General features: G+C 38.8%; 1 protein-coding gene across 3 annotated transcripts; it reads right to left on the bottom strand.

Annotated features, from left to right (window-relative positions):
- Nucleotides 1–139: 139 nt before the first annotated feature.
- On the bottom strand, nucleotides 140–7863 carry LOC144631323 (uncharacterized). 3 transcript variants are annotated; one of them, XM_078489733.1, is made up of 4 exons: nucleotides 5569–5702; nucleotides 2599–4114; nucleotides 1889–2020; nucleotides 140–835 (listed from the first exon to the last, which is right to left on the bottom strand). In XM_078489733.1, the coding sequence occupies exons 2-4, from the start codon at nucleotides 2784–2786 to the stop codon at nucleotides 727–729; spliced, it is 429 nt and encodes a 142-aa protein (XP_078345859.1). In that variant the 5' UTR covers nucleotides 2787–4114; nucleotides 5569–5702; the 3' UTR covers nucleotides 140–726. The 3 variants fall into 3 exon arrangements, with proteins under 3 accessions (XP_078345859.1, XP_078345858.1, XP_078345856.1); XM_078489732.1 differs by lacking the exons at nucleotides 2599–4114; nucleotides 5569–5702 and adding an exon at nucleotides 7016–7863; XM_078489730.1 differs by lacking the exons at nucleotides 140–835; nucleotides 1889–2020 and adding an exon at nucleotides 7016–7448 and having other exon boundaries at nucleotides 2808–4114; nucleotides 5569–5700.
- Between the last annotated feature and the right edge of the window lie 8168 nt (nucleotides 7864–16031).

Below are 16031 nucleotides of genomic sequence, written 5' to 3'. Positions count from 1 at the left end.
TGTCCACATAAAATTCTTCGTTGGGGCGCATTGGGGGGGGGGGGGGGGAAAAAAAAAAAAAAAAAAAAATTCAAAAAATTTTCCCCAAAAAAAACAAAACCCCAAAATGGGACCCCCCCCCCCCGGGGGCGCATACCGTTGTCTCCCTGTGACACTACTGTTGATAATATTCTACTCGAGTCAAAACAAAGGCAGCGCGCGCTTTGCGGAGGTCTGCTGTGAAAAACAAGCTCACTTGTCAAATTATAAAACAATTACAAATGGACTGTGGTTATCGCAAAATGACCTGATTTGTAAGAATCTCGCGCGCAAATCGATTCATTGCTAATTAAGCTATTTTGCTCAAATTCGTGTAATAATTGCTTATTGGCTCACCATACAGAAGATTATTTTATTTCTTGTAAATGGGAAAATGTTTCTGTGAAATAATTTAGTCACTGTGCTTTATATACAAATAGATCATGTTTTGCACTTGATTTTCCATCTTGAAGTGTACCACTTTTTGATGTATGAAATATTCAGTGTCAAAAACACGTACATACGGGTGTTTTGTGGTGAACTTAGGTACATTTTAACCGAGGATTACATTTTCGTGTTTCCTCTTTGTTTTTCTTTTATGCAAGTGTTTGTAATTCTTAAATCTCCTTTTACTTTTTAAATATTGTATTGCGATAAGTACGGCGTATTTTAAATATTTAAAGCTTAGAAGATTTTTCTTGTTTCATTTTAGAGGTTATATTTCTGTCGCAATTCGTCTCTTCGTTTTTGTCGTTCCTCCCTTTTCTTTGCATTTTGTTCTGCTCTTTCTCTCATGGCGTCCAGTCTTTCTTGGTTCCTACAACAGGAAAATAATTGTCAGTTTTTCTCCTACCCCAAAGTCTTCAGGCCTTGCAAAACGAGGAAACAGTCACAGCGCGCGCATGTTTTCCAGTTTTGTGACACAGGAAGCATTGTTTCCATTGTCAATTTTTGTCTCCAAGAAGCAAAATTTTCTTCTTGCTACACGGCAGAAACATTCCGTGTTTCCACGCGCCATGGAACCATGGCAAAACAAGGAAACAATTGTGGAAACATGATTCCTTGTTTTGCCAGGCCTTCCTCCTCAGCTGTTATTTTGGTCGTCATGAAATAGGTTTTGTGGGCCTTTTTCGTCGTTACGCAAGACTTTCGTGACAACTGAACTCATGGTCACGCAACAGGGGAGATGTGCCACAACAAAGCACTAGTTTAGATGGAGCATCATAAGATGTGGGACAATAGTTTAATTGCGGGCCCAAGAGAGGCCCGCCCCTATCTTGCGTGTCCAGCGGATTGCGTTTCGTGTGCGCGCCACGTTGCTTCCGCCGAGTGTGTTCTCCACTGCGATCGGATGCGGTCCGCACTGTCGTTCACCGGAGGTCTTGTCTCCGGCGTGTGCGTCACAGTTGTCCTCTCGGGCTTCTTCGCGCATCGTTCTGCGCGTGTTGTTGGTGTTGCTTTGTGGATCTGCGTGATTGTTCCTCTCGGCAGCGATGATTCCATACGGTTTTCTTGGTTCCTTCACTACACAGCGCGTTTGCCGCGGAGGATCACATCTCTTCCACCGCGTGCTCACTCCTTCCACTGTCATCCCCTCTTTGTTCGCGGCGATGGTCATTCGTGCTGCGTGCGCGCTACTCGACCTTACTGTATTTTTTTGTCCAGTGATTTCCACTCAGCTCACTTTCTCCTGTGTTACCACTAGTAATATTCGCCCATTAACTAGCTAATGAAATAAGTTGGGAGTCGGTAAGAATGATAGTCTCCTTCGCAGCCGCTTTTTGGGACGTCACGCAACGCTCCCATGAGTGAACAACCGAGAAAGCGAATGAACGCAACCCAATTGTCCACCATGCAAAACAAATCTTACCTTATCTCTTCATCACTTGCAAGTGGCTTCGAAGAGCTTCTTCCAAAACATCCCGCAAAACACGACCTTGCAGCAAATAAATTACCCGGATCTTGTCCAATGAATTCATCTTGATAAAAATAACCTTGTTTTCTGTGATAATAAAATAAGATGCGACGCGTGATAAAAAACAAATCAGAACAAATTAAATTTGCAATTTTTGTTCACTTATTAAATATATATACCGTGCCTTTAACGTCACGATCACCTAGATCGGTAAACCTTAACGTGAACTAATGAAGAGAAATAACCATGTTTTATCGCGTTTTCACGAAGCATTTCTACGAAATTTAAAGCTTCCATAAATAATGAGAAAACCGGAACTTTTACGCAATACACACCGTTTCTGTTTCGTCGCGTTCTACCGGAAGTCTATACAGGCGCTATCGCTGTTCCAAAATATGGGTTTTGACCCCGGTTTTGACCGTAAAAGGTACTAATTCTTTTGAGCTTTAAGGAAAAATCGTGGTGAAGATCTCACAATAAACACGCTATCTATATGCCAAAGCAGTGATCTTATTCACCTAGTAAATTCCTGCATCATTTGTCTGTTAGTATTGGTTCTCAATACATCGACGCATATTTGTCTGAGATACATGTACGAATAACAAAGCATCTAACAACTGACAGGAAATTAGTGTAGATAAAAGTCTAAACGTAGCGTTACTCACATTTCGCCGTTAACATGTGTGTAAACACCATGCCCGTGCTTCTTGTCCCATCTCCACTCGCCTTTGTAAGTGTCGCCATTTTCGTACAGATATGTTCCTTCTCCATGCCTGAAACAGAGCAAGGTCCCGCCATCGTATCGCTTGATATCTTCATAATCTTCTCGCTGAGCAGTAATGCATAGCCCCATTTACAAACGCTATAAATGTGCTGCAAGTCGCAAGTCTTTTGACTGTTGAAGACCGTCGAGATTTGCGATGAAGCAATACCGATATAACTTCCGGTGATTACGTGACCTATGCGTCACGTGCGGAGCCCTTCGCAGCCCTAGGCGCGCCGGATCGCGGAAAATGAAACTCACGATGACATCACGAGTTCTCGAAATCGCAGTCACGAGGTCTTTGAGACCAAGTGAACTGTACTGTAAAGTTTCTGGGCACTCATTTGCATATCAGCTGATCAAAGAAAGTGATACAGGAACAAATGTTGTCACTAAATATAAACATTGAAATAAATGTTTCCTCTCCCACCACTGCCGATCAATGCTGTTAAATTCCGGAAGTGGCGATCTCGAGGGGATCTCGAGGTCATCGTCACCAGTTTTGTTTTGCAAAGACTCGTGAACAGCTTTTGGGTGATCGCTTCAGCTACTTTATCCCTGGCCTTGTCTGAATTCTCACCTTGATACACCCCAATCTTACACAAAGATATATATATATATATTAAAAACATTTATTGAGTTCTTATGGCAAAAAAAATATAGATATGATTGTGCGAAATAATTTAACGTCCCATTTTGATTCAGCAGTCTATGATTTTGCTGTTGGTTCAGGTTCTACCACTATTACTATTAATCGGTTTCTCTTATTAGACTCGGAAATTTTTAATTGAGTGCCGTAAAACCAAAACCAATGTAACCACTCGAGCCAATCACAAACAACACAGACAATCCAGTGAACCAATCATATCTCGAAGCAAATACATGTGGATGGCGCGAAGCGCGGGGAAACGTGCGCGAGCGAGTCATGATTAGTTTTGGTTTTACTTTTGATTGGTCGTGAAAGTGGCGCCATTTTTAAGCCAATCACTAAGCGTAGTAAAACAAACCCAAAGCACACGCGAATTGTACCTTCTACACTCAAGTAATGTTGCTTAGTTTTGATTTTCTTTTCGCGCGCAAGTAACAACCAATCAGAGAGACTGCATGGATCTCTGTAGAGCACGTCATCAGTATGGAATTTGTTTGGGTCAAAGTCCGACTTCACTAGGCGAAGAAAGAATCGAGTAAAACGTCTCTTATCCAGGATTGCCTTGGAAGATAGTTTTCAAAGTCTTCAAAGTAAAACACTTTTTTAAGGAACATGTTAAAATTATTTTTTGGGCTCTCGGATATTTCCTGTATTCTTTGGACATATTTTGTATTTCTCGGCCATGGCGTCTCTTTGCTGTTTCCTTTCCTTTCGTACTTTAGCTCTTTGCTCTAACTGTTCTCTCTTAGCATCCATTTGTTTTTGATGTCTGCAACAGCAAATTAGAATATTGTAAGACATCGAGGCAGGCTTAGAAACAAGGCAGACACTGGTCATCCGTTTCACCGCTCATGCACTAATGTTTTACCATTCTCGTCCACAGTGGCTCTGAGGACACTTGATTTGATTCAACCTCGTTCCCAGGGCTTTTCCTTTGGCGATTTGGCACGGGCGGGAAAAGATCCTGGCATCGACTGGTCACGTGACCTTTCTACACCCGCCAAGGGAAAAACCCTGGGAACGAGGTTGGATTTGATTGCTTACTTTTTAATAAAAGGAACGGCCAATCAAAGCCGTTTTAAAATCCTTTTGTTTTTAGAATACTGGAGTTATAAAAGGTTGATTTGTGACTTGATTTGAAACTCTCAAAATGTAGCCAATCAAATTATGTGTCTTTAGTGCCACCTGTTCCTCGTGCCCCAGGCTCAGCCGGCTAAGAGGGACAAGCGGCTCTGGAAACGAGAATGGTTTTCTACGTTCTCGACTCCCCATCTCGTCCCTAAAGTTCTCGTTTCATTTGGTCACGTGGTACGACAGCTTTCAAACGCACTACACGCGCGCACTTTCCCGCCAAAACAGTCGCTTATAAACGTATCAAATTTTCCAAAATCTCCACTTTCAAGTCAAAAGTTAAGACATTTACTGAAATGTTAACCTTTGTATGCCTCATATGCATAGAAAATTTAATGATGGTTATTCACCTAGTTTACCGGGTCGTAATTGTAATTACCACTGCTCTTTTTATAACGTTTTCTAACAAAAGTTTTGCAGATTTTTGCTTCAAACCCTTACAAAGTTCGCGGCGGCGAAGACTGGAGGTGGCGTTAGATTTTTGCGTTTGACTGATGTAAACGCGTTCCCCACAGATCCACACATTCTAACGTTTGTTCACTAATCACTCTAACTTTCTCGAGTTTTGTTCCCACCAAATAACAAAATCTCTCCAAATTTTTAGGGGATCCTTCTTGTGCCAAAGTTAGTTTCTTATGGAACTTATCTTCATTTGAACTTCAGAAGGTTTCAATCTGATTAATGATGTACTTGGAATTCTGAATTCCGAATAACATATATGTATGGGTTGGCGGGATATTGGCAAAGTTCTTTTTTTGCGTGTATTGTTTATGTTTTTGTCTTGGAAAAGAGTTTTCATAGGCAATTTTACGACGAAAAGCTAAAGAACCGGCGTCAGTAAAAGGTTTTTCGCGGGAACACTACGGGTCATCCCGAGGGGTCAAGACAGCTACATCTTGACTGCTCGGGTAGCCAATCACTGCATGGGATTTGCTTCATCTTGACCGCTCACAAAGACGGTATTATAGTAATTGCAGGTATTGGTATAAAGGGGTCTGTACGAGACAAGACATTTGAAATCTGAAATTTCGTACCCCTGCTATGATCTTCTCACAGAAGAATATTTTGCCCATCATGTAAAACAAACCTTACCTTATCTCTTCATCACTGGCAAGTGGTTCGGCCGAGCTGCTTACAAAACATCCCGTAAAACACGACGTTGCAGCAAATAAATCGCCCGGGTCTGGTCCAATGTATTTGTCTTCATAAAAATAACCTCGTTTTCTGCGATAACAAAATAACAAATAACGAAGGGTTAAATTATCAGAGAATTATTGAAATTTGCATTTTATATGACGTTTTTTGCATATTCAAGAAGCATTTACATGCAACGTTATTGAATTGAAAGGTATTTATTAAAAATAGTAAACAAACAAAATCGTCACGAAATGTTCAGTGAGGATTTTTTTAAAAAAAAAATAATAAGACAAAACGTAGGCCATTTTCTTATTACTTTCTCAAACTCATTAATAATTCAAAAAGGTAAAACAGAGAAAATCATAACCGTGAAGGAGGTTTGGATAACCGGTCGGAATAAGCATAGATTTTCACGATTTTATTTTTCAGTTTACTCCGTAGTTTTTGTTTCGATTGAGAAGATATATCAAACACTCGAGACAGTGTTTCATCGGCTATCCAAACACAACGAATTTCATCAAAAATACTCCGCTGCGCGTAATATTTTCAACTCTCTTCTCGATGTTTAGATATCCCGATGAAACAATGTCTCTCGTGTTTAATATATTGAATTGAACTGAGGAAAACTCAAAATAATTTTCTTACCTTGAAAAACGGCACAAACGGAAATAAAAATCCCGAAAATAAACAAAGACGGTTTAAACTAAATGATTAAGATCTGCATTGATATGAAAACTTCCTTGAAGATTTGTCACGTAATCTGGTGAACAATCGAGAAAGAAAACATTGTTCCCAGGGTTGCTCTTCACCGCCGTGCGAGAACAATAGTGACCTGGGAATGGGTTGCTCGTTCCTCTTGCAGTATTGTTTAAAGCGGAAGTTGAAAATGTTCTTGCTATGCAAACATATTAAAAGCACTTAGCTCAATTCATGTGTTATGCTTTTCAGTATGAACTATGGATGATGGCAAATGTCGTTTGTAGCTTGCAAGCCGAATAAAAATTCCAAATATATGGATCAAAAACGTCTTCAAAATCTCAACTCGTTTTTATTGGCCATACGACGTAAGGGCTCCTCAATCCTCAATATTTTCAGTGATTCGATTTTATTCGGCATCATCTGTGACTACACAAAATATCCGTGAACAATGAACTTAGCGTTATCTCAATTGCAGTTACTAGAGTTATTCTGGTTAACTATTCGAGCCGCGTGTAATAATCTTGATTTCAGGAACATAATCATTGCAGATCATGGTATATGATCACTGTATTATAATCCAGAACGGTATGTAAATACGTATGTCAAACTAAATTTGACTATAAACTTTGAAATAACTCACTTATGTATCGGCGAACACGACGTAAAATATATTATTAAAACCCATATCGGGCACGTAACTCACATTTCTCCATTATTGTGGTGCGTGTAAACTCCGTGTCCGTGTTTTTGATTCCATTTCCATTCACCTTTGTAAGTGTCGCCATTATTGTATTGATAAGTCCCTTCTCCGTGCCGAAAACAAAGCAACGTTTCTCCGTCATACGGGTTGATAAATTCGTAATCTCCTTGCTCTGCAGAAGCACATAGCCCCATTTACAAACGCTAAGAGTTTAGAAGGTTTGATCTACGATGAGTTTCTTGAAAACAAGCAAACGCAAATTCGATCTTATTAGATATCGCGTGACCTGTCCCAAGCCTCCCAACACACGCAGACACGTTCTTTTGGCTCGTCACGCCAGGGCGCCCTGGTCACGCATAGAAAGATTGCGTGAGGAGCCAATCCAAGCGACCCCTTCCCAAGCATAAAATCCACGGTTTTCAAGACGGTCTACATTTTAGCTGATTTTTAACAGAGGTCATGCCAGCAACTTTCGAAAACAAATGCCACTTTTTCTTTCCACGAAAAATGCCCCCATTACAGCGAAGAAACAAAAAGCCATCTTAAGGACCGACCAGTAAAAAACGCCCCACTTGTAATTGCTTGTTATCAGACTTTGCAATTTCATAAATGCCGCCACTCTCCTGATAATACCTCATTTCAGTATTGTAGCCTCATTTCAGTATTGTAGCTCCTGGTCCTTTAGTGTAGCAGTTGCTATTATTTTTGGGGCTTCGGGCATTGTTCCTGTTGTTTGTTTTAATATGCAGGGTAACGGGCCATTCATGCGACACTTTGCGAAGAACTGCTATCCGACCGCTATCATTGTACATATTATTAAAATATTTCTTTGCGGCAGACAAATTTGCATCTGGCCAATAGCATCAACGTTCTTCAAAATTAATGTATTCAAAATACTCGAGAAAATCAAGCCACGTTTTGCCGAAGTCGCGGCGTTATCTGAAAATAGTCCTGCACACAGAACTAGATTTACTGTCAGTGGTGACTAACAAGAACTAAAGAAATGCTTTGCACATTGACTTACTTGACTTATGGCCATAAGCCCTAAGTGGGCAAAGGGCCGGACATTCTCCTCCGCCATGCTGCACGGTCGCGGGCAGCCACACATTGCACATTGTCGGAGAGTTATAGTCGACGAGAAGGAAAGTGGAGAAAGTCAGCTCTTCGAACACTTTGGACAGTGCTGTTCCAAGAAGACAACAAAGTGAAACAGTTGAACTTGCCGTGTTGATGGTTCGCTTCTTCGAAAGGTAATGGGCATCAAACTTCATGTTTCATATTGGTTATTTTTTAATCGTTTCAGAATTTATCTGTGAACCGCAAAATCTTTTTTGGGTGCAATACAATCGCAGTGCTTTAGGCAGATTTTTGTAAGAAAATTGCATATCAAAAGTTGATTCAAGGTTATGCCGAACTTCATTGCATATTTATGATCTGAGCTTCTGTCATGTCTTGGCCGGTATGTGGACTAAAACGGCCATGATTCCATAATATACATGTATATTTGAACGTCATTTCAAGTCAATGATTACTGCCAAACCACTCAACATATTTAGCCTTTTATTTGAAGATATTTCTTTACCCCCTTAGTACTATTTATATATTTTATTATTTGTTTGTTTGCTTATTTATTTTTCTTTCTTTCTTTTTCCCAATAAGTTTTGGACTTTTCACTGGTGATGCAACAACTCAAGAAAGATTGAAAAAAACTTCTCTACCATCATAGCGGCAATAAAAAGACATAGGAGGTAAGCATTAAAGTTTCCTTTTCTTCTGCTGAAGTTTGAATTTTACACCGCTTAAAAGTGGGGTACCGTTAATTCCTTATGGAAGCGCGGTTGCCCAATGGTTGGACTCCCGCCAGATTGAGCTGTCCGGGTTCGAACCCCGCCCGAGGCACTGTGTTGTGTTCTTGGGCAAGACACGTTACTCTTATAGTGAATCTCTCCACCCAGGGGTACAAATGGGTATCGGCGAATTTACTGCCGGGGTAACCCTGCGGTGGACTAGCATTCCATCCAGGTCGCTTCAAGCTACTGAAACCGGGATAAGCTCTGGCCTGATGGACCACTAGGCTCAAACGCAGACTTACCTTTTACCTTCAGTTACTGTTTAGAGCGGTTTTCACTTGAGTGTCGAAAGTAAATTGCGTTTGCTTTAGTTTTGCATTACTACGCTTAGTGATTGGCTTAAAAATCTCGCGCCACTTTCTCAGCCAATCAGAACTAAAACCAAAACCAATCGTGACACGCTCACGCACGTTTTCCCGCGCTTCGTGCCGACTACATCTATTTGCTTCGAGTTTTGACTGGTTCACTGGATTGTCTGTGTCCTTTGTGATTGGCCAGAGTAATTACTTTGGTTTTGGTTTTACGACACTCAATAGAAAACTGCTCTATTCCTTACCTCTAAGGCCAGATGAAAGAGCCTGTGTTTAAATGATCTCAGAGGTAAGGCCGGAAAAGGGCAGTTATTTTACTAAAGATAACCGCTTTCACCAAGGAATTACGGACCCATCCACTATTTTTCATAAGTAGTAAGTGCTTTTCTTTGAAAGATGACTAAAACATTTACAGAATTTAAAGGGACGGGCCATGTCACCCTTTTGAAGGCTATTCATTTCTGCACTGACCTTTTGGTCGTAAAATGTTTTGAAAAAGAAATATCATAATAACTGCTGGGAGGGTGGGAGGGTGGGATGTTCGGGTGCTGGATCCAGACAGAGCGGGCAAGCTTCGAAAAGCGGAATGAGCTGCTGTCGTGTGGGTCACTTTATTAGACTTCACTTTAATCTGAAGGGTTTAACTGAAACAAATAGAAACATCTTAGTAAATTCGGTTGGGACCCTGTCCATCTCCTAAATCTATTTATTAGATTTTCTGTTTTCCAATAACAGGCATTCATTCAGTACTATATGTACTAATCGTACTTTTTTTTTCAACAGCTTCTACAACCTTCGGTAAATTAAAGTGAAAATGGGAAAAAACAAAACGGATTGGAAAAGACATTCTCCGCATCATAGCAAAGGGTGACTACAGTTTACCTTGCTAGTAAAGTGTATATTTTGCAAAACCTTAACCCAGTCGCTGACAATTCAATATTATAATCTGATTGGTTACACAGGCGCCTACTATCGATCTGTGAAAGACACCTGCGCCCTCATCCACGCTTTTTATTTTCTGTACGAACAAAGCCGTAAATAAATTGTTTAATTGATTTTTTCGATGTTGAATACATCAGTCACTGGGTTCCGCTAGAGCAACAAGACAGTTCACTCTCGGTTTCTATCGATTTGCTTGCTGACTCAGGGATTCGCCCGCTAAAAATATCAGTCGATATATGGAAACCTCCAGCTTTTTACATGAAAGTGTCCACATAAAGCAACTGTTACTGTAAATTATTTTTGTTGTGATGCTATTTCTTTCCGTTAACGAGCAAACAACGATGATGATCGAATTGAACATCTCGAGGTCAATTGCAACATCAAGAAAGTTTCCACGTCGTTTTCACAATCTGCCTTAAAGACTATCGCATTTGCTTCGACGTTGACCCTGTAATAGAATTTTGATAAACTAAGAAAACCTTTCGTAGCATTGTTAAAGGAGAAGTTCACTCCAGAATGGCCATTTATTTTCTTTACGCCAATAAAAAGTTTACACAAAGATATGTTATTCACCAAAATTTCAGCCTCCAACGTGTGTTATAACTCTACGAAATCTTTCCCAAAACTCAACAACTGAACGCCGCCATCTTGGAGCTGATAATGTATGTGTGACGTCAAAGAGCTCAGCCTGAAGTTTGGCGGGAAAATTTTAATGGTCAAAACTCCTGGTTTTTTTGTACTGCTTGGAGCTCTGTTTGAGCAAAATAGAGCTGCACAAACAGGCATTTGACAAACAAAAGCGACTACGAAAAAAACAAGGAGTTTCGAGTATTAAAATTTCCCCGCCAAACTTCAGGCTGAGCTCTTTGACGTCACGCATACATTACAAGCTCCAAGATGGCGGCGTTCAGTTGTCGAGTTTTGGGAAATATTTCGTAGGGTTGTAGCGCATGTTGGAGGCTGAAATTTTGGTGAAAAAGATATCTTTGTGTAAACTTTTAATTGGCGTAGAGAAAATAAATGGCCATTCTGGAGTGAACTTCTCCTTTAATAAAGGAGACTTTGGCAGTTTTTCATAACAAAACATATGGAAGGATTTGGGATTTCACCCCGTTTTGGTGGTGTATGAATACAAATTTATTTTAATACAAGTAAGTTTCCGTCGCACCGATTGCTACTTACGTTGATTTTATGAAAAGTGCACTTAGTCAATTTTCTTATCAGTGGACAAAATTTGACAAACCAATAATAACTGACAGTTTAGTAGTTAACTGAGCGTTATTAATTTCTAGACTTTTCACTCGATTCAATTCAATTCAAAGCTTAACAACGAATTAAAGTTATGACCACTTCAATACTCTTGAAAGCTTTTTGGTGATCGGCCTTTACTTAGTAAGTAAGTAAGTAAGTAAGTAAGTAACGTCTTTATTTATAGAGGGTAGCACTTAATAGCTAAAAAGCTAACAAACTCGTGGCCCTCCTATTTACAAGTATTAAAAAATCTAAGATACACATTAAAAAACCTACGATATACAATAATATATAAGAAACAAATAACAATTAAAAACTACTTATTAAAAAGAACCTCCAAAATTTTCGGTGTTCTTTAATACCGTACTTAATTTATTTAGAACCACATTTTGAAATCAGGCGGTTTATTGAAATGCTATAAGTAAGGTGGCTATGTTGAAGATGACACTCTTTTTAATAATCACTTAAATCCATTGCAAAGAAAAAAACAATAAATAAATTCAAATAGTTTTAAGCGATTAAGAGTGTCACTTTAGGTTGAAACAGATTAACCTTGGCGTAGAAAACAGATTTAACCTCCTGAAAACCAATTTAACCTACAACAGCTACAACCAAAAGAACAGAGATGCTCAAAATTGGAAAAAAGTGACAGGGATTGCGAACTACGGACCCTGATTCTTTCATGAATTATACAAAGTGTTTCGTGGCCCCCCTAATTTCGAGACAGCTAGCAAGGGTTGGGTGCAGTACCTTTAGAAAAATAAATTGCCAAACAAGGGGATGCTATACTATATTGTCGCCATTTTATAGAACTTGCATTAGCATGGTAATTTGTATAGTGTGATCGTCCGAGTGAGAGTAGTTCTTAAAAGAACTGTTGTTGGTGACAGTTACCAACAACAGTTCTTTTAAGAACTACTCTCACTCGGACGATCACACTATACGAACAGCTGATTCTCCTGAGTTCAAAACCATTTACTTACTGATTAGTATGGTAAACTAGGATCAGTATGGAGAAAAAAGAATTGAATATAATAATTAATGCTAGGAGAAGTAGTCTCGATGTATAAACAGATTTTCCGAACGAATAAAAAATCTTAGGGGTTTTTACGTTTGGGTTAGGTGCAAATATAAGATCAGTTCAAAATCTATTCCGACTGCAAATTGCTTAAACTCCCAGCTCGGTGAAGCGAGGAAAGTTGTACTCCGGACTACTAGAAGTCATTTTTCCATGCACAAATTTCTTTCAAACTGAAGGGGCCGAAAATAAAGTAAGATGGTTAGCACTGAGGAAGATAAAGACAGATTACGAACAAAACTTTTGCAATCTTTTCGATTTCTTTATTTACCTTAAGGTTATTATTTTTAATGGGCACAAGGTTGAGCGGTTTTGTTCCTATGTTAACCGATCATGAAATCTTCAGACCTTCTATAAAATTTAATTAGCCCGTACAAGGTGAATAACACGAGTACAGAATGTGTAGAAAGTAAAAACTGAGGCTGCACAAATTACTCCGAAGGTATTATCATAAGATTGAAATAATCTCTCTTTTTTTCTTTCAGGTTGGAAGACAATTGCAACGTCAGGAGGTTGATGGAACTCACTACTTGATTTAAAATTCCTTACATCTCTGTGCGTGATTAATGGAGCCGAGAAAACACGTTGGAAAAAATCAATTCTTTTGCCGAAATTGTTTTTGTATCAAGGATGGTGCATTTCAAAGGAACCGAGAAAAATCGAATAAAAAAACTAAGTCTTTTGGCGGGAACTTTTTTTCTTATATAAAAATCGATTGCGCTTTAAACAGGGCCGGAGAAGAAAAAATCGCAAAAAAAACTTTTGGCGGGAAAATTATCCTTGAAAAAAAATGTCTGCGATTTTGACTGGTGTCTGGTGTTGAGTCAAAAATATACTAAGTCTTTTGGCGGGAAAAATCTTGCAATGCGCAACGGATTTCTCCCATCAAAAGTCGAAGTAAATTTTTGATATTCCGTCTAGACTCTGTTCAAAAGCGCAGAATTTTTTTTTCCTTTTGTCAACCCTACATAGTCAAAATATATAAAAAGAGATAGCCTACATTTCTCCTAGTTACCAGGCCCTTTTAAAAGCGCGAATTTTTTTATTTATTTGTGAACTCTATCAAAGACAATAAACATTAGAAACAAGAGTAGTTGTAAAAGTGTTTTTTTATTATTAATATCATTAATTAATATTACAAAAGTTACTAACAATAAACGACAACAAACAATGATAGCACAACGATTTAAATGACTAGTAATAAACTCAATAAAAGGCAAAAATGTGAATATTTTACGAATACTGCCATTTCAGCGTCGATTTGATTAGAAAATTTTAAATAATTAAGTCTTGTTTACAAAAATTGGAACAGAAAAATTCTATAAACAATTTGACTCGTTAAAGGTTTAAACTAATTGCTCATACTTACTAATATTAGGCAAGACATGGAAGCAGTTCAGTTTTCAGTGACTGTCCCAAAATATACGAAAGTATTAAATCAAAAAGCGATTTCCTGGCCTCGGAAAACCATGAAAACATGTCTTTGCATGTTACGATTTTATAATCTATTACTCCGCTTTATTTTTGTTACAGTAATTCTGGTAATTCATTCTTGAATAACTTCGAGAAAAATCCGTTTAAAGTTGTTCGAGATTGCTGTATGAATTTTAAGCAATAAAAGCTTTAATTATTTTTTTGGACAGTCATTCGAAAAATGAACTGAGACGCCTAACATGCGCCTGAAATGCGTGTTATCCTTGGAAATGTTTTACAATTGTTCAAAAATTAATATTGACAGCAATGGTGAGCCAAGAAACTCAATACTTGGTACTAGACGATTAGATTATTTTGGACACGAACGCCAAATGCTTTTGTGATTTACCTATGAGAGGAAGACTTTGCCTGATGGTAACTGGCTATTGTGAAATGACTTAAATGGCTTCTTATATTAAAGCGATTGTCACCGGCGGCTAAATTACAATTAATACCTCTGGATAAATTTCCATATATGCCTGATTTCTTCTGAAGTTCATCAAGGTCTTGTCTCTCCAGTTTTTTCTTCGCTTTGATCCACATGGACAGTACGTAAACGGTCATGACAAATAAGACTGAAAGAGAACACAAAGCTACCTGTTAAAATCAGAGGAATTAAACATGTTTAGAAATATAGTGCAAACCCGACTTCTGAGGCCCCATTAGGGGTTTTAGGGATACGGGATATTTGGGGAAAAAATTATAGGGATATGGGATATTAAGAAAGGAGATTGTGGGATATCGAAATAACGGGAATTAATGGGATACGGGATATTTAAGGCCAAAAATTAATGGGATACAATGGGGCCTTACTTCTCGAGCCATCCGATAACCTGAACCAGTTTGCCCACAGTAAATGAACTTCTAAAAGCTGAGTTAGTTTGAAATTCGCGGGATTTATGTCAGCATAAACACACTCTCAAATTATGATAATATTTTTGTCAAAATTCCATCTTCGTTTATTAGTTACATATGTTCTTTCATACCAAAATTTATTATATAAACTAGAGTAAAATACCAGGAGTTTCTCTAGCTGAGAAAAATCATATCTTCACACGTAAGAATAACATGTTTCCTTCACATGTGAAAACATCGATTTCAAAACCTTTTCTGACAAGTTTTCCCTGTTTCAATCCTGAATGAACCAAAGTAAATCGATTTTAAGTCGAAACATCTTCGGATCTTCCACGGCAACCTTCGGCAATCTTCGGAAATCTTCGGTAATTTTCGGGAAAATTCGGAAAATGTTCGGAAACATTCGTACGAGCTTCGGACAACATTTTGAAAATCTTCAGAATATTACATGGTTGCTTGGAGATATAAAATTTATCTTCGAGTGTTCAAATCGATATCTCACGAGTGAGCTGAGCATCATCTATATGTGTTCTTTATACCAAAAAATACCGTAAAAACCCGCAGATAAGCCGCACCTTTTTTCCAAAAATCTTCGCTCGAAATCGAGGATGCGGCTTATCTGCGGGAACATTTGGAAAAGGTGCCGAACATTTCGTGAATTGACACTTTTATGGAAAAGCATGCAAAATTAAATGCATGGGTTCTAACGACTTATTTTTAGCTATTGGCTGACCTTGGAAGCCATTTTGTGTTCATTACATTCCGATCATGCCATTGTTAGTTACAAATTTTGTTTTCGAAAATCTCAGTGGGAGATGAAACAACTGGTCTTGCTCTGCCAAAAAAATTTGTGATTTTCACTCGTTGCGTCTGCTTTGGATTTGCATTTCTACGCTAAGTGATTGGTAAAATAAAAACACTCGCGCCACTACTTTCTCAACCAATCAGAAGTAAAACCAATCACGACTCGCTCAAAAGACGTTTCCCGCGCTTCGCGCCATGCATTTGCTTGCACCCGATTCGCCCGAAATCGACCGCATATAAGCGAATCGAATTATCATCAAATTACCGCATGCAAACGGATAAAGTAGGCCCTATTCACCTATCAAGAATTGTGACGTATCAGGTAAAATATGTGAGTCGGAAGGCACCGTCGCTGTCGCATGCGACTAACGTGGGAAACATGGCTACCGATTGCTTGGTTTAGAGTTTTTTTTCATAGCTGCCAGCTTTGGAAAGAAAGAACCACACGCTTGATT

This window comes from Oculina patagonica, chromosome 12 (genome assembly GCF_052425735.1).
Source record: "Oculina patagonica isolate OP01 chromosome 12, crgOcupat, whole genome shotgun sequence".
NCBI lineage: Eukaryota > Metazoa > Cnidaria > Anthozoa > Scleractinia > Oculinidae > Oculina > Oculina patagonica.
Note: the sequence above shows the minus strand (reverse complement) of the source record. Positions and strands in the feature narration are given on the sequence as shown.

Bases quoted from the DNA above. Each gene is read 5' to 3' on its own strand.
- LOC144631323 (XM_078489730.1), bottom strand. From the start codon at position 7,206: ATGGGGCTATGTGCTTCTGCAGAGCAAGGAGATTACGAATTTATCAAC. The intron at 5,701-7,015 runs GTGAGTTACGTG...TTGTTATCGCAG, and splicing joins CACCACAATAATGGAGAAAT to AAAACGAGGTTATTTTTATG. The intron at 4,115-5,568 runs GTAAGGTTTGTT...TTGCTGTTGCAG, and splicing joins GCCAGTGATGAAGAGATAAG to ACATCAAAAACAAATGGATG.